The sequence below is a fragment of the Myotis myotis genome, unplaced genomic scaffold (genome assembly GCF_014108235.1).
Source record: "Myotis myotis isolate mMyoMyo1 unplaced genomic scaffold, mMyoMyo1.p scaffold_m19_p_8, whole genome shotgun sequence".
Lineage (NCBI taxonomy): Eukaryota > Metazoa > Chordata > Mammalia > Chiroptera > Vespertilionidae > Myotis > Myotis myotis.
The window spans coordinates 51,091,940-51,117,850 of record NW_023416390.1 but is presented as its reverse complement, the minus strand read 5'-3'; the positions used below and the strand labels follow the sequence as shown (position 1 = coordinate 51,117,850).

Sequence of the window (25,911 nt, the reverse complement as noted above, 5' to 3'; positions counted from 1 at the left end):
TGCACTGGGGGCGGGGGCAGGGTCCCTCAGCCTGGACCTCGCTCCTTATTGCCCATCTGCTCGCTGCTCCTTAGCACTGCTCCTTAGCACTGCCATGAGCCTGGCTTCTGCCTGAGCAGCACTCCCCCTGTGGGAGTGCACTGACCACCAGGGGGCAGCTCCTGCATTGAGTGTCTTCCCCCTTGTGGTCAGTGAACTTCATAGCCACCTGTCATTCGCCCCTTCCATCGATTTGCATAGTAGGCTTTTATTATATAAGATTAAGGTGGATTCTTTGTGGTAGGAAACATCATATAGTGGTTATTATTTCTGTTTAAATTTCTTCTATAAAATTAGGAATTTATAAATGATGATTTTTGCATATATTTTTACTCTGGCTACATGATAGAGCAGGGGTGGGCAAACTTTTTGACTCGAGGGCCACAATGGGTTCTTAAACTGGACCGGAGGGCTGGAACAAAAGCATGGATGGAGTGTTTGTGTGAACTAATATAAATTCAAAGTAAACATCATTACATAAAAGGGTACAGTCTTTTTTTTTTTTAGTTTTATTCATTTCAAACAGGCCGGATCAGGCCCGCGAGCCGTAGTTTGCCCACGGCTGTGATAGAGTGATAGAAATGAAAGTAAAGTGGTCTTTACAGACAAACAAAAGGAATAAATTTATATAAAAATATAAGAGACTTATTAAGTTCTCATGCATTTTCCACTTGATATATGAACAGATAAACAGGTTGTATACAGATATTAAATAATATATTCTAAAGTATAATGTACAATATTTTTAGGATCTGAAGTAACCACTGTGTTTTTTATTATAGTCCAGACTGGTCTTCACTGATCCAATGATAAAGTTAATATATGCTGACCACTTGTATTATTAGGCACTATGCTAAATGGTTTACATAAAATCCTTCTCTCTAGGTTCCCACAAATTTAGTCCTAAGGTAGATACTGTGATTGTCTGCATTTTACCACTTGGGAAACTGTACCCATGAGAAACTGACATAGTGGTGGAAGGTATGAACCCTGTATCAGACTGTGAAAGCTATTTCAGAGAATATTGTAAGCTATCGCCAACAATCACAGACCTTTAGAGGAGGGAAGGACAATAACATTACCTCTTGCAAATTGTCATCTACATAGGAATCTCTTCAACATTACCTCTAAACTATGAGCAAGAGATGAAAGAAAGCTTTGTGGAGGGGGGTATTTAGAAACAACTCAAGTGGGCTTAAGCAAAAATAAAGAGAATCCATTAACTCAAGTAAGTAAAGTCAATTTGGGCATAGCTCCATATTTTAACCTGGCTAGATTCAAGTTCTCAGTCAATGTTATTGGGAGTCAGTTTCCTGCCCTAATTCTTCCCAGTATGTTTTGTTCATCTATGACTGGGTATTCTATTGGTGACAATGTTCTACACAATCTTTATCCTACCAACATAGGTCCTATTAGTACTTCCTAACTAATAGTTTTAACAGAAGCCTAAGAGTTGGTTATCATTGGCTCGATTGGAGTTACATGACCATTTCTAAGCCAGTGGTGACTCTGATTCTAGGGTTAGCATGCCTATTTGGTAAAACAATACCCCTGTTTTATCACTGAAGACAAAGTAAATAAAATGAATTATGAAGAAAAAAAGTAGGTCTGTTATTACCAGAAGAAGAGAAAGTAGTTGCTAGAAAGACATAGTAACAAATGGACAATTCATAGGTGGGACTAGTCTTATGTGTTAAAGAAGGTAAATTTGTATTTGAGGTGAATCATGGAGTAATGAAATATAGAGAGACAAGATACACATTCGGGTCAAGATCATATGGAATATTACCCAGGGTAAGTTATATTTTAAGTCATAAGACAAGCCTCTTTGAACTTAAAAAAAAGATAGAAATCATATAAAGTACATTTTCTGACAAAAACAGAATGAAATCAGTAACAGAAATAAATTTGGAAAATTTACAAATATGTGGAAATTGAAAAACATACTCCTAAGTAACTAGTGGTTTAAAGAAGAAAAAAAGGGTGTGTGTGTTGGTGATAAGAATAGATTATGGATTGTGGTGGTGGATATTCAGAAACAATCCATAATCTATCCTTACCCTTTAAGACACTAAAAAAGGAAGCAGAAACTAAACTCTATGCTAGCAGAAGAAAAGAAATAATAAAGAGTGAAAATGAATGAAATAGAGAATAGGAAAACTAGAAAAAATCAAGAAACTCAAAAGTTGATTCTTTGAAAAGACTGACAGAAATGACAAGTCTTTAGCTAGACATCTAAACTAATAAAAGGGTAGTATGCTTATTAGACCAGACATCTTTCAGATGAACTTCCAGATGTCCTTCCTGACAAAGCCGGGCCCAGGCAAAGCCGCCGCCCACAGTCCCAGGTGCCAGCACCTGCGGCCCAGGAGACAGAGAAAAGCAGCCTGCCCCGTGGTCCCAAGCACCAACGCCTGCAGCCCAGGAGATGGAGAAAAGCTGCTTGCCCTGTGGTCCTAGGTACCTGCGGTTGGCCTGGGTGAAGCCGCCTGCCTATGGTCCCTTGTGGCTGCAGCCTGCCCGGGTGAAGCCGGACTGGGTCCTGGGTGCCTGTGGCCGGCCAGAGGGAGGGAAGCCTGGGTCCCGGGTGCAGGGCCAAGGCAGAGGTAGTTAGGGGCAATCAGGAAGGCGAGCAGGCAAGTGATTAGGAGCCAGCAGTCCTGGATTGCTAGAGGCATGTCTGACTGCTAGTTTAGGCCCGATCCCTGTGGACATCCCCCGAGGAGTCCTGGATTGGAGAGGGTGCAGGCTGGGCTGAGGGACACCCCCCCCATGCATGAATTTCATGCACTTGGCCTCTAGTACAAAAATAAAAGACTTAAATCATTAAAGGGGGAATGAAGAAGGAAGAGGGAATCTCACTATAAACCTTATAGAAATAAAAAGGAGTATAAAGAATAATACAAACAATTGTATGCCAACAAATTAGATAACCTTGATAAAATAGAAAAATCCCTAGAAAGTAACAAAGTACTGAAACTGACCCAAGAAGAAACAGAAAATCTGCAAAAGCCTATAACAAGTACAGATTGAATTAGTAATTTAAAAATAATATTCCCACAAAGGCAAGCCTAGGCCAAAATAGTTTTACTGGTTAATTCTACTGAATGTTTTAAGAATTAGCACGAAGCCCTGGCTAGTGTGGCTCAGTTGGTTGTAATGTTGTCTTATACACTGAAGGGTATTGGGTTTGATTCCCATTCAGGGCACATGCCCAGATTGTGGGTTCCATCCCCATCAGAGTGTGTACAGAAGGCAGCCAATCAATGTTTCTCTTTCTCTCTCTAAAATCTAAATTTAAAAAAAAAATTAATACCAGTTCTTCACAAAGTGTTCCAAAAAAATAAAAAATAAAAAATTAGAAGGGAATACTTGCCAACAAAGTTGGGAATTTGAAGCAAACCAAGAAAAGAAATTGGACAAATTGGATAAATACTTTGAAATCCCAGATGGCTACACTTTAGGAGTAAAAATTATGTCAGAGAACCAGAATTATTAACTAGAACAAAGAGTAAACCAAAGCAACCCTACCCTAATTAAATATAAAACCAAAGTACTGTAAGTTTCAGGTGGCCAACCTATAATTTAACTGCCTGCTAGAAAAATATCAATACTCTTCAATGGAAAATAATTGAATCAAAAATTGCTACAACACATCATCCATAGCACATATAAGATTATGTTTTATGTGAAGAAATAGGTAAATATGACTCAAAGTTGTGAGAAAAAACACTCAATAGAACCAGAAATGACAGAATTGATAGACTTAACAAAAAAGAATTTTAGTGGAACTATTATTAAAGGGAGATTTTTAAAGGAGCTATATATGTATAAACATTTGAAAGGAAAAAAATAATCACAAAGAATAAACAGATAGAGAATATAAACATATATAAACATATATGTTTATATAAACACTAGTGGTCTGGTGCATGAAATTTGTACAGGGGGGTTGCCCCTCAGCCTGGCCTGCACCCTCTCCAATCTGGGATCCCTTGGGGGATGTCTGACTGCACCTCAGGCCTAAACCAGCAGTTGGACATCCCTCTCACAATCCAGGACTGCTGGCTCCTAACTGTTCATCTGCCTGCCTGCCTGATTGCCCCTAACCACTCTGCTTGCCAACCTTCTCACCCCCAACTGGCCCCCCCTACCAGACTGATCGCCCCCAACTGCCTCCTACTGCTGGCCTGCTGGCCCCCAACTGCCCCACACTGCTGGACTGCTCGTCCCCAACTGGCCACCCCTGCCAGCCTGCTCACCCCCAACTCCCTCCCCCACCACTGACCTTACCACACCCAACTGCCCTCTTCTCCTGGCCTGATCGCTCCTAACCGCCTCTGCCTCGGCTCCACCACCATGGCTTTGTCTGGTAGGACATATGGAAGGTCTCCTGGTCTAATTAGTATATTACCCTTTTATTCGTATAGATAGAGGCCTGGTTCATGGGTGGGAGCCAGCTGGTCTGCCCTGAAGGGGGTCCCGGATAGGGTAGGGGTTCCCTTGGGGGGCAGGGCCGGCCTGGGCGAGGGGCCTGGGGTGGTTTGCAGGCTTGCCATGCCCCTATCAGGGTAGGGGTCCCCACTGGGGGCCATGCCTGCCTGGGCAAGGGGCTGAGGGCCGTTTTAGGCTGGCCACACACTCTTTGGGGTGGGGGTCCCTGCTCGGGGGTGTGGCCGGCCTGGGCAAGGGGCTGATGACCATTTGTAGGCTTGCCATGCCCCCATCAAGGTGAGTGTCCCCGCTAGGGGGCATGGCTGGCCTGGGCAAGGGGCTGAGGGCTGTTTGTAGGCGGCCATGCCCCCATTGGGGTGAGGGTCCCTGCTGGGGGTGGGATGGGCCTGGACAAGGGGCTGAGGGCTGTTTGCAGGCTGGCCATGCCCCCATAAGGGTGAGAGTCCCTGTGGGGGGCACGCTGGCCTGGGTGAGGGCCGTTTGTTCAGAAGGACGTCTGGAAGATCTCCGGGAGGTCTCCAGTCTAACTAGTATATTACTCTTTTATTTGTATAAATATAAAAATGAAAACTATAAAAAGCAATCATTTTAGAACTGAAAAGTACAAATTCTAAAATGAAAAACTCACTGGATGTTTAACCAGTGCCCTGGGTTCCTGGGAACTCACACGATAGAAATCAAGAGTGTAACCACAGAATCAGGATTCAGGCAAAGGTTTTTTAAATAGATTGTGCTCACAAGGGAAACAGTGTCCAATGGGGAAATAAATGGTTGCTGCTTCCAGAACAAAAGCTGGGAACAGTTTTAAAAGGCAGGAGCCTGAAGTCTAATATTTAGAGGCAGGGACTCTTTGGCACCTGTGCAGTGGAACTACATGCTTCTTCCTACATGGACTGTCTCATTAGCATGTTAAATATCCACCCAGGTGTGTGTTTTACTGTTGTAATGAGGGTAAGGTCACCAAGCAGTCCTTCTGGTGCTTAACTGTGTCTGCACTAAGGTTGAGAAATTCCCTTTGCCTGATAAAGTGGTACTTGGTGCAGCTTTGTCTGGTGCTAATTAAGTACAGGGTCTGAGGGGCAACTGACAGAAATTACAACTTTTCTAGGAGAAGCACAGCTTGTCAGAAGAAAGTGTTGTTAAACTTAAAGCAAATCAATAGAAATTATCTAATTTGAACAGCAGAAAAAAATGAAAGAAAAAATAAATTTGAGTCTCAGTAATCTGTAGAATACTATTGAGTGGCCTAATCTATATATATAAAAGGCTAATATGCTAAGTGTCAGACCATCCGACCGGTCACTCTGACACACACTAACCACCAGGAGACAGATGCTCAATGCAGGAGCTGCCGTGACACGCACTGGCCATTTACAGAGAAACGGCACTATGGACTTAGCGCCCACCAAGCAACACTCGGCTTCTCACAAGTGGGACACAGGCTCCACCACTACCCTGAAGCAACAACCCACCAAATCACAGTTGATGCTGCCAAGACCTTATGGTTTAAAATGCGCCCATAGCCCAGCCCCACCCAGAAACGGTGGCTGTGGGTGCTGGGTAATGACATCATTTAGCAACCCCTGGCCTCTTCTCCCTAGGGACTAGCCTCCTTACAGTTTCTTCAGCCCAGGAACATGACTTGCTTTATAGCCAGGTGCAAACACTTTACACTTTAACCAAATGCCTGTGAAGCATTTTCCCATGCCTCATCTTATTTGATCCTCACAGAAGTCCTGGAGTAGGTAGATAGGAAACTCAGTGGAATCCTATTTTCTTTTCATTAGCTGGAAAATGGAGATTTAGAAAGCTTAGAAACTTGACCCAACTGAAAAGAACTAATAAATGGTGGACCTTGAAAATGACTTCAGGTTTTCTCACTGTGCAGAATATAAATCAAACACTTAAAATACAGTTAAATATTTTACCCTTTGTTCTCCCTGTGTGATCTACAATAATAATCTGCTTCATGTTGATATTTACCACTGTTTGTGTTGCTGACAATTACCTGAAAGAGAAGTTGGGATGCTTCACTGGACTGGAAAAAAAAATTAGCTAAATCAGAAAGCAGGTCTAATTAAGCAAGCTGATTCTACATATATAAAAGGCTAAGTTGACTCACACATGCACGATACATATGAAACTCTCACGATACATATGAAACTCGCACACATGTGGTTGACACTTCCGTTATAGAGAAAGGGTGAATAGCTATATTAAAATATTTCTTCTAATTAATTCCCTTTCAATGTGCACAAATTCATGCACCTGGCCACTAGTATTTGTATAAGGGAGATCCAGAAGGAGAAAAGAGAGAGAGTATGGAAGAAAACAAATATTTGAAGAAATAATGGACAATTTTTTTTCCATTGAAAAAATATTAACTTAGACATCTTAATAACAAATTATAAAATTTCAGTGAACATCAACAAGAATAAATATAAAGCAAAATACATTGAACACAGCTCAGTCAAGCTACTGAAAAGAAACTTTCAAACAGCCAGAAGACAAATACTTTAAACAGTTATGTACCACATTTCAGCCATAGACAGACCACAATGGAAGTCCCATCTACACTAATAAAAGACAAACATGTAAATTGACCATACCTTTGCTATCCCTTAAGCCAAGCCCACCAGCCAATCAGAGCAACTATATGCAAATTAACCCAACCAAGTTGGCAACTGGCAGCCACAGAGCTGGAGCAAGCAGGAGGTTTGCTTGCTCCAGTGATGGAGGAAGCCAAGCTTCCCTGCCTGCCGCGGCCAGCTCTGAGCTCCACTGAAAGCAACAAAGTTTCAAGTATAGAAGGTAAATAAACCCCAGATACCTGCTTTCAGCCAGCCGTGGCCAAGGAGCTGGAGTGAGCAGGAGTGGGTTGCCCCTGGCGACGGAGGAAGCCAAGCTTTCCCCAGGCCTCTGCTAAAAGCAACAAAGTTTCAATTATAGAAGGTAAATAAATCCCAGAATAAAATAAAAATTAAAAAAAGGAGAGGCTGGAAGCTTACATTGCCAGGGGGTTTGGCCAGCCTGAAAATGGCCCTCAGCCCCTCACCCAGACTGGCCAGGCACTACAGTGGGGACCCCCACCCTAAAGAGGGTGTGGCCAGTGTGAAAACAGCCATCAGCCCGTCACCCAGGCTGGCCAAACCTCCATGGGGTGAGTGTCCCCACTGGGGTGGACATCCTCCGAGGGGTCCCACACTGCAAGAGGGCATAGGCCGGCTGAGGGACTCCCTGAGTGCACAAATTTTTGTGCACTGGGCCTCTAGTAAGATTATAATGGAGCTGAACTATTCCTATCACCTGATGATGTCATAGTTATAGTATTGTCATAGCACATTACATTACATTACACAAATACCACTCTGTTGCAATTGCCAACAGTATTCAATATAATGATATGCTGAGTAGGTTTGTAGCCTAAGAGCTGTAGGGAAACTGAATTTGTGACACAGAAATATGTCTCTCTTGCATAAGGATTATTTTATTTTAAACTGGTTAATTTTAAGAAGCAGTAGACAGAGGGAGCTCTATAGATGAAATAGAACCCTTTGCAAAAGACAATTACATTTGTAAAAGAAATTTCCATCTGTAAGGGTGCCTCCCTGCTATACCAAGAAGAGGGGATGATCTTATCTCTAGAAATTCTTATCAATGCAGATGCAGGACTTAAACTTGCATAACAACCTTATCCCTGTTTACTGTGCTTTTCCTGGTAACCCTTCATAACTGACTCTCCTGACCCCCAACATCTTCTTTTGTCTCTAGCTGCAGATGGTATTTAAGGTGGTGGCTTCAGCCATTTTGGTTTCCCTGGATGACCTATGTATACGTGCTATTAAACATTTGTGGTTTTTTTTATCCTGTTAATTTCTTTTATTACAGGAATGTCTGAGCCAAGAACCTAGAGGGTAGAGGAAAAATGTATTTCTCCCCTACAGAGCAATAGGCTATAATATACAGCCTGGATGTGTATGTAGTAGGCTGTATCACTAGGTTTATGTAAGTGCACTTTTTGAGGTTCACACAACAACAAAATTGCCTTAGGACACATTTCTCAGAATGCATGCTTGTCCTTAAGCAGTACATGACTGTAATACACGAGAGACTAACATCTCACTGGAAACAATTAAGGCCCTAAGAAAGCAGCCTGATGAAAGAAAGAAAAAGATAAAACATTAATTTTAAAGAAAGGGAGTTTCATTTTATCTTTATATTTTATATGTATATGGATCTTTTAAAACTAAGAAACAACATATCAATTGATACAGTTGTACAGAAAGAAAATGGAGAATGGAAAATATTGCTTCTAGTGGCTGGGCATTATTAATTTTTGTTTAAATTTTTTTTTTATTATTTTTACCATCTGAAGGGTGAGTGGTGACCATGTTTATTACATACGGCTGTTAAGTGCATTCTTAGCACTTAACAACCCTGTGGGGCCATGGGAGAAAACCAACTACTAGGCAATCATTTGGCGAGTTTTTGGAAGGTTAGAGAGATCAAAGGCAGAGTCAGGCAGTTGACCACAATGAGTGAGCTGAGCCCTTCATATAAGAATATAAAAATAAGAATGTAAACTTTATTATCTTAACTCATGCGCTCTTCATCACTTGATAAACCTTAAATATAGTAAACAAATATTGATTTGAATACAAACCATTTGAGGGAATAGTTTGCTGGACTTAAACCGATTTTTAAAATACAGAATTATGATTTCTTAGTGGTGAATTACTCAATAATTATTTATGTTTTTAAGATTACTCACCCATGTAATAAACATTTCTCATTTAGGTCTTCACTGGGATTTTCACCGCAGAAATGTTTCTCAAGATCATTGCCATGGATCCCTATTATTACTTTCAGGAAGGCTGGAATATTTTTGATGGTTTCATCGTGAGCCTTAGTTTAATGGAACTTGGTTTGGCAAATGTGGAAGGATTGTCAGTTCTTCGATCATTTCGGCTGGTAAATTAATTGGGGGTATCCATAATATTATTCTAATTAATTTAATCTGTTTTCACCCTTTCTAGTAACCATTATGGTATTTTACATAGTCACAATATTATTTGAATACATTTGAAAAACAAACCAGATTGCTCCAATCAACTGAGCCACGATTAGTCTCAAGACAGTGTTCTGAAGTCTTTAGAATTTTCCTTACCACTTTCAAATTCCACATTTGAGTTGAGATCTTAGAGCTGTGGTCTTTTTCCCCAGCCTTCACAGAGAGCTATGGATCTAATTTGAAGTCAGAAGAATGCAAAAAATAGAATAAACATTAGAAATTATTACATAAAAGTAAATAGGGCAACTCTTTCAAAAAATGTTTAGCAAATCGTTGTGATAATGTGATGCAGTTTAAGGAAATGGGAAGCAAAATATCATTAGCATCTTGCTTAGAATGTCAGGCATTTTTGCATTAATTATCCTCTGGGAATAAATTAAACATTATGGTACTTATATTTGATTCTTTGAGTCACTTAGATGCCATTAAATAATGCACTACCACTGGCCTGACATTTGTTGGAGCATCAGAAATAAAATGTTGCTGCTGTTTAACCATAAATGGTATTTTAGAGGCTTCTATGAGCTAAAACAACCAATGAGTCAGGCACAGTGGTGGAGAGCCATTTACACACCCTAATGAGTTGTTGATTAATTAAATCACTGAAGACATAAAGGTTGACAAAATGCAGCTTTTACTTAAGTCAAAGTATTTCTTCTTTGAATATAATAAATCTTTAAAATACAGCTTAATGTTACAGTAAGCTAAAGATACAGCAATATATTTTTTAAATTAGTTTTTTTCTCTTGTACATTATGTAATTTGTTTGAATTTTACCTGCATCTTTGCATTTTAGCATGATATTTTAAGTACACTGAAAAAATATATCCACTTCAAGTTTTTAAATATTGAGAGCTTCTACTTCTCCGAAACAGTTAATTACCATTAAATCTTAAATACCTCAGTTCCTTACAAAAAAAACACACAAAAGAAGTATTACATGTGCTTATGTAAGATTCTGGGGAATTTGGTGTATCTATTTCCAAATGAATAGTGCCCCATGATAGAAAAATAAGCTGATAACATTTGCTAGATAATAGTTTGACACACAAGTAATCCATCACCCTATAATTGAGACATTGGAGATTTTCCACATAAATAGATTTATAGATTCTTTAGAAGACAGGACAGTAACAGCTTTCTTGATTTTGTTTCCAGCTCCGAGTTTTCAAGTTGGCAAAATCCTGGCCCACCCTGAACATGCTCATTAAGATCATCGGCAATTCAGTGGGGGCCCTGGGAAACCTCACCTTGGTGTTGGCCATCATCGTCTTCATTTTTGCCGTAGTCGGCATGCAGCTCTTTGGTAAGAGCTACAAAGAATGTGTCTGCAAGATCTCCAATGACTGTGAGCTCCCACGCTGGCACATGCATGACTTCTTCCACTCCTTCCTGATTGTGTTCCGCGTCCTATGTGGAGAATGGATAGAGACCATGTGGGACTGCATGGAGGTCGCTGGCCAAACCATGTGCCTTACTGTCTTCATGATGGTCATGGTCATTGGAAACCTCGTGGTATGTAAAAACAGTTTTCTCATTTTCAGTAAAATATAATGTAACCATATATAAGACTATGTTCAACTGAGGAATGTTTTATATGTTGTTTTTTGTATCAAGGCCAGTTCCAATTCTCAATTATTCATTATTTCAGGAGCTAGCTATAGTTTACACTATTGAAATCCACGTATTTTTATTTTTATTTTTTCTTTATTGATTAAGGCATTACATATGTGTCCTTATTCCCCCATTGCCTCCCCCTCCCCCAACTCATGCACTCCCCTCTGGTGTCTGTGTCCATTGGTTAGGCTTATATGCATGCATACAGGTCCTTGGGTTGATCTCTCCCCCTTATCTCACCCTCCCCTACCTTCCCTCTGAGGTTTAATGGTCTGATCAATGCTTCTCTGTCTCTGGATCTGTTTTTGTTCATCAGTTTATGTTGTTTATTATTACACAAATGAGTGAGATCATGTGATATTTATCTTTCTCCAACTGACTTATTTCGCTTGTCATAATGCTCTCTAGGTCTATTCATGCTGTTGCAGATGGTAGAAATTCCTTTTTTACAGCAGTGTAGTATTCCATTATGTAGATGTATCACAGTTTTTTAATCCATTCATCTGCTGATGGGCACTTAGGCTGTTTCCAAATCTTAGCTATTGCAAATTGTGCTTCTATGAACATAGGGGTGCATATATCCTTTCTGATTGGTGTTTCTAGTTTCTTGGGATATATTCCTAGGAGTGGGATCACACATAAGTATTTTTAGAAGTGTTTTAATTATTATTTTTTCTTATTGAGATATAATTGACATATATAACAATATTTTTTCACGTCATATGGGTAATGTGCTGATGTAACAAGGTTTCAGAGAGGCATATCTCACACAAGAGCATCAACATCACGCTTATGACGTACAAAAGGATCTATAACTAACTTTTAAGATACGTTTTGAGCCAAAGTTGTTCTTCATCACTAAAACCTCCTATTAGTCATGGAGAAGGCCATTTCTGGTTTTTATTTTTCAGTTCTTATGCTAAAGCATGGAAGGGTTACTAAGAACAGCCACTCGTTTCCTTTATAAATACTAACAACGGTATTACTTGAAGTGTTTCAGATTTGAGTTTTCCACAAATTGGAGTTAAAAAAAATAAGTGATCCTCTCAGTCCATTAAGAGTACATGAAGTTTTGGGTGCCTAAAACTAGAGTATGAGCAAGTAACATTGACTCAACAATCACTTACTATCATGTCTCTGTAAAATGAACCATGCCCAGCACCTCTGTACTGAGTCCTGGAAGCATGGGAAAGATGATAGGAAAATAAATATGGGGCAGGATAATACATTTACTCGAACAGAAGTAAAAATAAGAAGCCTCTAATACATGCAAAGTGCCATATGTCAAGTTCTCAAAATGACAAGGAAGGTTTTGTCAAGGAATTTGGACTTGAAATATCTTTAATTGAGGTGTAAGTTTTAACTTGGTAGGAAGAAAGGTTGACATATCTATTTTGAGTTGTCCAGACATAATAGCTCCCCAAAATTTTACATGAATCAAGATATGTTAATATTCTTTTCCCACACTCATACCATGAGGCCTATTGTTGGAAATGAGACTTACAAACTAATTACTGATCTTATTCATGGAAATACCTTTATTCCACAATCTTAAACTCAATGTTAGCATCACCATTATTTTATAGTAAACATTCATTTGTAATGTTTTCAACCATTGTATAAATATAGTGGCCATGATTTTCTGAATCAAAAAATAAATAATCTGTTTTTTTATCTAGTAAAAGGTATATATTTTTTCCTAATTTGGCAAGTTATCTAGGCAGAAAATTTGTATAATTACATAAAAATCAAAGCATATTTAAATATATTAGAATTACCTTTGGTTTGAAAAATAAAATTATAATAAATTATTATTGTCCTAAAAAATTCAGGTTACATGAGCAAAATTGCATCCCCACTAAAACTAGTTTTTTCTTTTTCACTGTACTATTATCTACATAACTAATATTTCTCTTTTTGAATGAAACTTAATATATATGTGAATATATATATATATTATGCAACAATGGTTTCAGTAATTTTGTAATGACTAAAAAGGAAATGTTAATAGCATCATTTTATATTAGCCAGGTATTTATTTCATTCACTTTTTTTCCTTAGGATAGTTGATTATGAGCTAGAAAAAAAAATTAAGTTTATGAAAAAATTAAGTTTAAGAGTAATTTTGGAAAACTTAAAGTCAAGAACCATTGAAATGACAGAATGTTTTGATCACCTAATTTCCTATTGTATTTTAGGTTCTGAACCTCTTCCTGGCCTTGCTTTTGAGTTCATTCAGTTCTGACAACCTTGCTGCCACTGATGATGATAATGAAATGAACAATCTCCAGATTGCTGTGGGAAGGATGCAGAGAGGAATTGATTATGTTAAAAGAAAAGTACATGAATTTATTCAGAAAGCCATTGTTAGAAAGCAGAAAGCTTTAGATGAGATTAAACCTCTTGAAGATCTGAATAACAAAAAAGACAGCTGTATTTCCAACCATACCACCGTAGAAATAGGCAAAGATCTCAATTATCTCAAAGATGGGAATGGAACTACCAGTGGCATAGGCAGCAGTGTAGAAAAATATGTCGTGGATGAAAGTGATTACATGTCATTCATAAACAACCCCAGCCTCACTGTGACTGTACCAATTGCTGTTGGAGAATCTGACTTTGAAAATTTAAATACTGAAGAATTCAGCAGCGAGTCAGATATGGAGGAAAGCAAAGAGGTAGGAGATTTTAAATAAGAAGATATTTTGGTATTAAGCTTTAAAATATCAAACTATTTAAAATTATGTTTTCTTTCAGTAAGAAAATAGGAAATATCAATTGATACATTTTCTATGGCAAATTGGTGATAAATCAATGATATATTAAAACATAGCTAGACAAGTAATCTGCTGACTAATTTTCAAGTATTTACTATTTTGAATTATTGATAATATTAAAAATCAGATTAATATGAATTTTTCTAAGTATTGAAATATAAATTTAGAATTGTAAAAATGCCTCAGATTATCCACTTTCTTCCTTATAATTCTCCCAAAATGATTTTTGTATATGTATCAAAAATACTTGTCGAGAAGGTAAGTTCCAATTCTGATTTTGCTATATTCTTAGCTCTTAGGAAATACTTCATAAAATGTGATTTTTATTTAGTTTACACAAGCATATTTATTCATGAAAAATCTGATTGGAATCTTGGCTTGATATTAACATATACTTTCATATTTTGTGAAGTAAATAATTTTTTAAGGAAGTGAAGATATTGAGGAGGAATCACACTGAAAAATATTTGTAACTCTATTGAGCCCAGTGCCTGCATAATATTTTATAGAATGTAAAATTGTGCATTTAATAACTACAATAAGAGTCTTGGTAGTTTAAAGTAGTTTTTGGTTTACCACAAGTATGAGTATCAGAGTATGTTTTTGTTTGTTTATAGGTTAATATGTGCAGAGTTGGGGTAAAGAGAAAAAGAATTGAAATCCTCAATATTTGTTTACCTATACAAAAATATGGATGGCTTTCCCAGTAACAAAAGCTTGCATAAATAAATAAAAATACCAACCAACACCAAAGATTTATCTTTATTTGTCACTTGAATTGATTGGCAGGGAAAATAAAGACCTCTTTTACTGTTCTCATTCTAAGAAAGATAGATGATTTGGGGGAATTTGAAGCATTAAAGTATAAAATTTAAGTAGTGGAACAAAGTATAATTAGGAATCAGTTAACAAAAATTATTAACAAAAATATATTTCTAAGAAGGGAACTTTAGATATTTCAGTCAGTATTCTTATATGTATTCCATAAAATTACTAAAGAATATGCCATTTTCTATTCTTTCTGGTTTATAAGCTAAACAGTATTACTAATGCAATGATTAGGTAGAAGTAGATGTTAGCATAAATTCAAGGGAATTTTAAATATAGGTACTAAAATTACGTATAAGTAACAAAGTTATAGCTACTAGTTTCACAGAATAGTAATGAAATTCAAGGGAAATAGTTTAAAACCTTATAGCCCAGGGCAAAGAATCACTGTAGTTAGTGAAGTGAAATGTTTACTAATAAGACCATTATTTTAAGATTGAATATCTTAAGATATGGTTAATAAAATTTCGGATAAGCATAGTTGGTTGGTCTATGCTGAAATGGTAGGGCCTAATTTCTGGTATTTTATATCATTAGAAGCTGAAGTCAGTGGTTAGAAAATAAAAGTGGGTCATTACATTTTAATATCTATTCCCCTCTTATTGTTTTGACATTATTCCTAACAGTTAATATTTCCCTTATAGAAAGGGAAGTCAATTTTTATTTTTATGTATGCTTAGAGTCTTAGATAAACTACGAATGAATTATAAATAATCAAACGTCTCAGTCCTCAGTCAGATTAAGCTTTTGGCTAAGTTTGAGCAATTTTTGAAGTGTAGATAACTTGACATCCAGTCTTCTTCATGCAGAAATTTTAAAGCCTCAACCTTCCCCAAAAGAACATGTATTGTGCCTCACCTCAAAGAATTAGGTTTGACATTAGAGGAGCATCCAGTAAGCTGGGGATTATAGCAGGAAAATCCAAACTGTCTTCCCAATTTTTTCCTGTTATCATTAAATTTGTCATTTGTTTTCTGTATGAGTTAAGTACTCCAAAATAATAAATATGACCTCAGTACTTTGGAATTGGAGGCAGACAACTGATCTTCCCTTTGTAAATAAAATTATTTTATTGCTTCAGCTATGGAGTCCTTCCCACCGTAGAGATTATTACCTGGGTGTTAAAATGTATTATTTGGAGAATTTTTCAATTATGGATTCATCTCAAGCTTCCTAAATATAAACTCATTAATGAATAAAAGATTATGTAATGGTTTAGGTAGGGAATATGTGCAGGCTTTAATCTTTTGGTATTTAATGTGGTAGGTCTAACACTAGAAAACAAAAGAGAATTGAAACAATCCAAATATTCCCACCTGAAATGTCTGATTTAGTGTTCTGTGTTCAAGTTATTTTTATCTTGTCCTTTTCTTAGCTGGTGGGCTGGGATCATGCTGTTCAATATTGCATGTAGAGTTGTAAGAAATGGTTTGAGGCTTATTGATATTCTTTTCTAAGTGGTTAAAAATATTAAAGGGAAAAATGGAGCACTTTTTAATTTTTGGAATGCCTACGTGATTTCCTTTTTATAGGGTAGATTAACCAAGTGGGCTAGAGGCTGTTTAGGTGCTTGAACTAAATACTCTTCTATTTTGTCTTTGCCAAATTCGCGTGATTCTTTGATAGTTCCGTAGATTCTTTAGAGCATATCATTTTAAATTCATCATGATCATGCATGCTTTAACTCCTATGTGATTTTTACTCTATTTAATGTGATTCCTTTTACACTTTGTGATTTTTGAATGATTGATTTTTCTCGAGAGTTTTAATAATGTTGAAAGCATGCTTGATTTTTCAAAGTGAAATTTACTAGTGCAATCTGGTGACCTTCACTGCTTACCATTCTTACCTCTCACAGGAGTAAAATCGAGCGGGAGCCATCAAGAACGCAGCGCTGGTGTTTTTTAACCAGCCAGAGGCTCGTGCCACCACTTTTACCCAGGTTACCCAAGCAAGTTGTACATATATCAATAGAACCAGTTTCTACATGAATTTTGACTGGCCTGCATGTTACTCAGCTACATTCCTTGCCCACCCATTGGCAGTAAAATAAAAACATGCACAGCTTGCTCTTATGCTGGTCAGGCAAGTCTGGCACCCCAACTTTTAAAAAATGATTTAGCTGCTAGTTTCCTTACATAGATTTTTAATGGAAATTATGCTCAGTGTAAAGTATAAGTGCATGCCTTTATGGATTATTTAATTTCCATTTAACGTTACAGAGTTTTTAACATGCTGAGGGCCTAAAGGAGAAATGTAGGTGCTCTTTGAAAGACTTACAGAAAAGCTTTCTGTTGCCATCCCCCCCCTCTGTTAAATTTATTTTTCAATTACCTTTTTTTAATATAGCCTCAATGAGTGCGCTTTGTTGGTAATTATTTTTGTTCAGTATCATATTAAGTTTTTCTGAAGGGTAGTGTGCAAATTAAAGCAATCCTTTATACATGTGCAAACTTCCTGAAGGATGCCTTTATGTTATAATAATGTAAATGAATGGGAATGTTTATGTTTTGGCTGCTATCAGCATGGGTATAATTTTTATCTGCTTAATTTTAGAGAAAATAGCATTGCTTTATTTAGCAATTGACCAAAAGTATTTTGCATTTAGAGTATGACCCCCTGGAGATATTGTTGTTTACCCCTAAAAACTCCTAAGACTGAAAAAAAAAAGAAATATTTTTTATACAAAAAAAAGACAGTCTTAAAGGTGGTATTTCCAGAAAGAAAATAGATCTGAAATCCACTTTCTTTATCTTATTGTTCCTCAGTCCTTTGTGTTTTTGTCTCTCCTCTATTGTGTCCAGACCTGCTGGGAAATTTTCTCCAGAAAAATATTATTTAAATATGTCATGCAGACTCCTATACAAGGAAAAAAAAATCATTGTGAGCTCTTGTTTCGATTTTTTTAAGATTATTAGTTTGTCACTTAGATGTGGTTTCCTCTCCTTCTGTCATCAAAACTATGAAACAACCCTACCATAAGCATATCTGCTTATTTAGAAGGAGAAATGATTGTGCCTCTCTTGTAGCATTCTCTTATCCTTTAGAACAAAATATTCAGTCACTGGCACTCTAGATTCCATAAAAGGTGATGCCTCATATATTGGAGGAATGATATATAAAATGAGACCTTAGAAGTATCATTGCTCATGATTTAACACATATACTCAGGGACTAGAAATACTTTTTCCTATTATGTAATAATTCTTCAGAAAAAGCATGACTCTTTAGGATAATGGCTTGTTCTTCTCAGTTTCTTGAAAAAAGTCAAGGTTAGTTTCCTTATTCTCTGAGTATCCCATCTGTGGTGTGCCTTTGTTGAGAGGTAAATGGGGGAAAGCAGATTTGGCTGCAGTAAGTATAGAATACAAACCAAATATGAACTGATTTAAATTGACTTTATTTATTCTCAACTCTCACATTATAGTTTCCAACTTTTTTAATCGGTCTCTGATCCTCCCTTAGGAAACATTGTCAGTTTTCTAAAAGAGTATATATACATACTTGTTACCGATTGGGGCTACCTGCTGGGACCTCGGTTCTTTTCATCGACATAGAAAAGATTTTAAGGTCAACGAAAATGAAAGTAAAGCAAAATGGGGTTTATTGAAGATACATTACAAAGGAGGCACATGCCAGGAGAAAGAGAGAGAGAGAGAGAGAGAGAGAGAGAGAGAGAGAGAGAGAGATTGGCCTTGAATTTCTGGGTTTAAAATGGAGGTTTTCTGGGTGAATCCTTTCATTTGTATTCAGGGATGATTGCCAGAAACTATCTTTCTTCTGGGCATGCCCTTACCCATAATGCATACAGAAAAACACATAGGGGTGAGGGGTGAAAACCGAAATGCAAGTTTTTATTATAATTACTCCAGGCCTTAGTAAGGTCACATTGTCATTGAGGTCATGTCGGTTTTCCTCTGAGCTTGTGCCAAGAAGCAGCTGGCTCCCAACTGCCAGTGGCAGTCTGAAGGCAATGTTGGTCCGACCCTAGTTCAGGATCCCAGGGCAGGCCTCACAGCAGCCGCTCATGTCTAACATACTGAATTCTAATACTTAAGAGGTGTGTGTGTGTGGGGGGGGGGGGGGGCAGGGGGTAGAGGGGATGTATATGGAAGGTTTGGGTAAGCAATGGTGGGATGAGTTCAATACATCTATGATTTTATCCTGGAGAATGTGTAGTTCTCAAAGGAAAGTTTTCCAGTGGGATAGTGAGGAAGGGAGAAAGAAAGCTCTAAACAACCCGTAAGAACAAAATGAGTAAATATGTGTGTTTGGGGGGCACTGGTACTCTGCTGAAGGATAGGCCATAAAGGTGCCTTTTGCCATCCGAAGAAAGAGATTTAAGATCCTGAGATTCATAGGTCAGAAAATTTTGTAATGTATTCATTATAAAGAATAAAGTATTTACTGGATAATGTAGTACATTAATAATGATACTTTTGATTTTTTTCCAACTCCCTTATTAAGAAGGTAACAAGGACTACAGTGTAGTACTAAAGTGTAACTTTGGCCTTAAGCCTGTCCCAAAGCAAGCAAGACCACACTTTCATTGTTCCAGTGTTAAGATTTTTCATGTAAAATGACCCAGAGCTGCCTTTAAGTACAGATTAGCACTAGGATCCACATGGGACAAAGGATTGCCATTCTTAAAGACCAAAATGTTAGTTAGATATGGAATACTTGATTTAATCTATACTTGAATGATCCTTTTATTTTTTAAAAAATATTATTTTATTGACTCAGATTAGAATATACTAGTCTTTTTTTCTAAATTATATACAATGTTTACTAATTGAATTTTTAAAAAAGAGCTGCATAACGAGAAATATGTGTGCTTATGAAAATCTTAATAGGAAGTGAAGTTTTCTCTCCCTTTTTCTATTTGATTAATTATTTTTATAAATACTTATACTTTCTGAAAGAAGGACAATTATTTTGGCACATTGATGTTTAATAATAATTTATCAATGATGTAGAAAGCAAAAGAATTATATGTTTAAAAATGCAAACTGAATATTTGTGTCTTGACATTTATTTATTAGATCACTAAGCAAAATATGGTTTTGCTCTGCTTAACTCCTAAAACTGGAATTTCCTAGCTCTTAGAAGAATCCAGGTTTTAAATAATATGAGCCCTATAATGAAGTTTGCACTTTAAAAATGTTTAATATTTACATTTAAAAGTAAATGATTGCCAGTGCTATTATTCGTAGCAAGTAAAAATTTGCTATTCCTGTTTGGTATCTTAACTATCCTGACATTGGATTCGGATTTTGTTAAAGTTTAATGAGGTAAGGGCTATGCTAACAATATCATTCAGCCTACTTGTTTCCCAATAAATAAGCTCAGACAATAAAAAGATAACCTATCCATCTAAATTTAGCAAGGAGAAGTAGAACATGTCAAGTACAGAACTTGAAACTATAGAACTGGTTTTATTTCTAGACAGTTAATATTTTGGTCTCTTGCTAATATAGCATTTTGTAGTGAACTATGCATAGACTGAAGTATGACAAGCAGTCTTTATTTGAAAATTCTTTTTTAGGTGTATGAGGACTAATAGTTCCATATAATGATGTGTGTGAAGTTGCACTGTAATTAGGATTGATTGTAATTATGACCTTTTCTGGAGCTGAAGATTTTTATAGTCTTAGATTCATTTGGCTTTCATAGGTGCCTTACAGATTTTAACTTTTAGTCAACATATTTTGTATAATTATGATATTTATCTCAGGTGATTTAAGAAAGTCATTGAATTGAGGTTATCTAGAAAGATTTTATAAGTCAGAATTTCAAAATATAAATATAACCTGAACTAATACTACGTTCATGATCATGAGAGATGATAATTGACAATATCATGAGAACTATTTTAAACTTACAATGTTTGATTACATGTAAAGTCTACTAAATGTTTTAAATAGATAAACATTGGGTTTACCTATGAATCTTCAAAGAAATTCTCTAAGGAAAAATGGGGTACAGAAGATCTAGAGTCCAACTACTGACTCATTATGACTTTTGAGAAGGTGATTTAAAGCTCCATTTCCTTCTCTAAATAGACACTGGCATGGTTGATGTTGAGGATGAATGTGCAGCCCAGATTCTTCATTTGTCAACCAAGTAAAGCTATTCAAGTAATTCATGTGAGCGGTAGGTCCTGTATTGTTCCACATCAGAGAGAAGATGGAGAAGGATGAGCGTTCCTCTTCTTTAAGAGGTTCCATTCACTTGCTGGGACTGTAGATCCTTGTAGATAGAGTGAAAAGAGAGAAAACATTGTCAGCATCAGTTTTCCTGACTCCAGAGTTAAACTACGGTTTGCTTTGCAGACTCATCTCAGGAATGAATAATTGGGAGCCTGGTGTTAAGACAGCACTCCTCATTCTAAGAGTTGTTGGTCATTACACAGTTTAGAATCTTACAGGATTTGTGTTACTCTGAACTTTAAGTCAGAATATTATTTGTATGCACTTGAATATGAAAGTAAGTATTAGATAGGAGGTGTTAGAAATAGTGGTGGAATAAGATTCCATGTAACAGTCATTCATTTACTCAACAAACATTTATTAAACACAGCATTGATGATAAGTACTAGAGATACAGAGATGGTAAAAGCATGATATTTGTCTCAAAAAATTAAGTCTGGCGAGATATGTCTTCTAGAAATACAAAATATTTTATGTGCACTTTTGAAAAAGTAATAACATGACCTTTAAGTACATACATATTTGGCTTCAATAAAAAAGCATCTAGCATGGCTCAGTTGTTGAGCATCAACCTATGAACAGGAGGGCACAGTTTGATTCCCAGTCAGGGCACATGTCTGGCTTGTGGGCTTGATCCCCAGTGTGGGGCATGCAGGAGGTGGCCAATCAAGGATTCTCTCTCATCACTGATGTTTCTATCTCTCTCTCCCTCTCCCTTCCTCTCTGAAATCAATAAAAATAATATATTTTTAAAAAAGCATCTACCCCTGGCCTGTGTGGCTTAATTGGTTGAGAATTGTCCCATGAACCTGAAGGTTGCCTGGTTTGATTCCTGGTCAGGGCGCATGCCTGGGTTGTGGTTTCAATCCCCAGTAGAGAGCAGGCAGGAGGCAGCTGATCAGCTGATCAATATTTCTCTCTCACATAGATCTTTCTCTCCCTCTCACTTCATTTCTATCTGAAATCAATATTTTAGAAGCATCTATTAATTTTATGTCAATACTAAGTCGCTGGGCTAAATGAAAGGATTGATAAATTGATATTACAGGGCCCTCTGGAAACTTTTGAACATTTTGAACAAAGTTTTCCTGGAATATCTTGCCTAGTGACTTTTTCCAATCATTGTCAAGGGCTAACCTTCATTATGTTGTGAAGTCCGCTCATTCATTCATTTTAAAACAATATTTATTGAGAACCTTCAACATACCCAGCCCTGATGTAGGCTCTGATACAGCAATTGACCAATGCCAGCTTGAGAGTGTGGCACACCCTGAATATGGATCCTCGTTTTTACTTGGCCCACTCCCAGGTCTTCCCCTAATCTGTATTTGCAGTGTGATGCTTGTTCCTAAGAGGAATGTCATCCAAATCTAATTGTGGGCTGTCTGTAGTTAGATCACATATGATTGGGCTTTAATTTTTCTGATTACTTATATCATATTTCAACATCCTGCAAATGATGAGTATTTTCAGATCCCTGATAGGTAACAACTTCATGCGAATCAGATGGGTTGGAAAGAGAGGGTAATTAAGTCATTTCTTAATCAATTATGTATGTAAAAAAAGCTACACATATCTAAGACGGAGGACAGGAAATTAGAAATAGTCCAAAAACTTAGAATATTTGTAATAAATTTCACTTTGACATTTCATCTTATAACAAAATATATTTAAATTTTATTGACAAAAATATTATAATTGAGTATCTGTCTAGTGTTGTGATATAGTTGGTAAGTAGAAAAATGAATCAGCAAACTTTAAACACCTTATAATATATAATCCTTGATTTTACTAATTTGGTCAAATTAAAAATTAGTTCCAAGGCAGACATATATGATATTTACATTTCTATCATTGGTATTATTAAATTACATAAGATACAACATTTTCTGTTTTTAAAAATATTGATTGATTGATTTTGAGAAAAAGAGAGAGAGAGCAACATTGATTTGTTGTTCCACTTATGTATACATTCATTGGTTGTTTCTCCTATGTGCCCCGACGGGGGATCAAACCTGCAACCTTGGCATATCTGGCTAACACTCTAACCAACTGAGCTCCCTGGTCAGGACCAGACAAAGCATTCAATCTCATATATTATCTATAAATATTTTACTTCATGAGCACCACTTGTCAAGTAAATATTTTATATAAAGAAAATTATTTTCATACAATAAAGTAACCATTTCCCCAGGGTAATTCATAGAATCCTTAGGCCACATGTGCATAGATTGTTTCTAGTACTGACTACATCCATTTTATAATAGTTCAACATATTTTAACCTGCATTTTATCATGTGCTTACCTCATCCCCTTTATAATGTAGCTCTTACCAGCTCAGCCGTTTCCTAATGTTATGCATTAATGGTAATAACATTGTAACAGGTTGGAGAATGCCCTGGCCCAAACTACTTTGATTCCATGTGGCACTCATACCTGGCCCTGTGTCATGACTGCAGTAACTTACGATCAGGTTCAAGGCTGGGGTCTCTTCATTTATACTGATCCATGAAGGACCTGACCTACATAAAGTTTATTGCATTTCAAGGTTTAAAACAATTTCTTTCTAGTACATATATATACTTTTGGTGGTATTTGATTTAACCTAAAGGAAAAAAAACAACAACAACCAAAGATTTATTTCTGCTTGTATGAACAAAACAGGTAGGAGTGCCAGAGTAACAAGTAGTTTCCAAATGCACAACGAAACCCGGGCGTGCATTGGCCAAAGAGAATGCGAAATGTCAGCTCTTGCTACAAAGCTAACAGCGCGCTGCTCTTTTGGGAATTAGAAAACTATAGAATATATTTAATAACAACTGATGGTATATGTTTTCATGTCAATGAAAAGTGGATAAATTTAGATTGTTGCTGTTTATGTGCATTTGATCAAATCTTTTCTGCATTTGACATGAAAATACACTTATACAGCTTTCGTTGGTTGGGTCACAATTTTAGAATAAAACACACTATACTATTCGCAAACTAATTAACAAAAGCAAGATCACGGACGACCATACAACTCTGGCAGCTTCCATGAGCTCTCTGCAGGATTTTATTTCAGAATCTTTATGATGGGCTTAATTAAAAATTGTATAAGTTGTTAGTAGCATATTTTTAAAGAAAAAAAAAATATCCTTTATTGCTGTATCTAATCTTGTGACCCCCCACCTCTACTAAAGCAGATTGGCATTATGTTTAAGATATTCTTAAATTACAGATCAAGGGGATACGTCCCGAAGACTTGAGGGCACACCTTTTGAATTTTTATATTATAGAGTAAAGGAAACATTTTAAAAGCTTTTCTGTGGAATTGATTTTCAGAAGTTAAATGCAACTAGTTCATCAGAAGGCAGCACAGTTGATATAGGAGCTCCCGCTGAGGGGGAGCAACCGGAAGTGGAACCTGAAGAATCTCTGGAACCTGAAGCCTGTTTCACAGAAGGTAAGAGAAACAACGCATGTGTGTTCAGATTTCTCTTAGCCACCCATCTATTCCCCTCCCGCTTTAAAATCATCTACATCTATCTAACAACCGTCATGTGTTTGCTTTACTTTTTCTATGTCAAAACAAAGATGATTTTTAAAGAGGTAAGATTTAATTTATGTGATCAGATGTTCTTATTTTTGTGGATCCTATTCAACTCTTGGAAATGCTGCTAACTATCTGGGGTTTTTGGGTGACCTATCGAATAGAAGAGAAAGCCAAATCACACCTATCTCTCTTTAGCTTTAGAAAATAAGAGAAAAAAAGTTGAAACTCAAAGAACTAGGTTATGGTTTACTATTTTACCTGATCATAATGGGTGCTAACTGATGAGAGTACATTTTAAATTGTCCCTAAAGGATTACCTGTGTCTGCTAAGGTTAAACATTTTTAAGAGCTCTAGATTATAAGAGATAATTAAATGCTAAAATAAACTATGAGTTAATATATACTATATTGTATGGGGCACCATGCCATTGGAGTAATCTGAAGAGGATTTTCTGCAGAAAGCTAAAAGTATGCCATTTGAGATATGGATCAATTATCTCTTGAACAATAATACTGTGTATCAAACCACTCAAAATTTCTTAGCATATAACAACAAGCATATTTTTGCCCACAATTCCATTGCCGGCTAGCTAGTTTTGCTGATCTTGCTTGGGCTTTCTCACAAGTCTGAGGTCTTGGATGAGACAATTGAAGTGACTCAGCTCCGCTTGGCTATCTCATCCTCCACACCCTGGCCTGAGGTTGTTCCAATCCTGGAGGCAAAGGGGCAAGAGAGGAAGCCTGGATACTAAGGTCAAGCTTCCACTTGTGTCCGGTGTACTTCTGTCCTGGCCAATCCAGATTCAGTGTGAGAATGTACTACTAATGATGCCAAATGGTACACAAAATTAGTGCTATACCACAGGACACAAAATTCTTTTCATTTCTTATGTAAGCCACTATTATAGACAGAGAAACGCTTCTCTAAAACCCTGGGACTCACTTCATTTTCACTCACTTTTTAATTAACAGCTATTTAATAATTCATACTATGTCTTAATCCCAAATTCAATACCATACAGTAATTGCTGAAATAAAAGGGGTTTTTTTGTTTTGTTTTGTTTTGTTTTTTATAATAGTGACTGCTTCAAATTATTGCTAGTTTATTGCAACTAAATCTAAAAAAGTTTCATTTGGGCAATATATGTTTATATTAAGGACATTAAAACTGTTTTAATTTAAACTTTAAGCTGTTTTTAAAAATGCAACTATACAGATGTTAGAAATCACAATTGATGTCAACAGATTCTTTCTAGGTTTTTATAGAAGATTATGTTACATATACTTATTGATTTTGGACTTAAATGCATTGGTGAAAATAAATATTTAAATATTCATTTCAAGTTTTAAATAACTTTAGAGCAAAAGCTGTTTGTTCAG

The 25,911-nt window shown here is 36.7% G+C and overlaps 1 protein-coding gene and 1 pseudogene across 3 annotated transcripts in view; one reads left to right on the top strand and one right to left on the bottom strand.

Moving 5' to 3' along the window:
- Nucleotides 1-25,911, top strand: part of SCN2A (sodium voltage-gated channel alpha subunit 2) — a 127,114-nt gene that overhangs the window by 63,619 nt on the left and 37,584 nt on the right. For all 3 annotated transcript variants that reach the window (XM_036320464.1, XM_036320463.1, XM_036320465.1), the window contains exons 15-18: nt 9,292-9,465; nt 10,724-11,080; nt 13,381-13,860; nt 24,321-24,441. In XM_036320464.1, the coding sequence (XP_036176357.1) occupies nt 9,292-9,465; nt 10,724-11,080; nt 13,381-13,860; nt 24,321-24,441 (1,132 nt within the window). The remainder of the gene's footprint in view (nt 1-9,291; nt 9,466-10,723; nt 11,081-13,380; nt 13,861-24,320; nt 24,442-25,911) is intronic.
- LOC118662354 lies at nt 11,899-11,991 on the bottom strand (annotated as a pseudogene).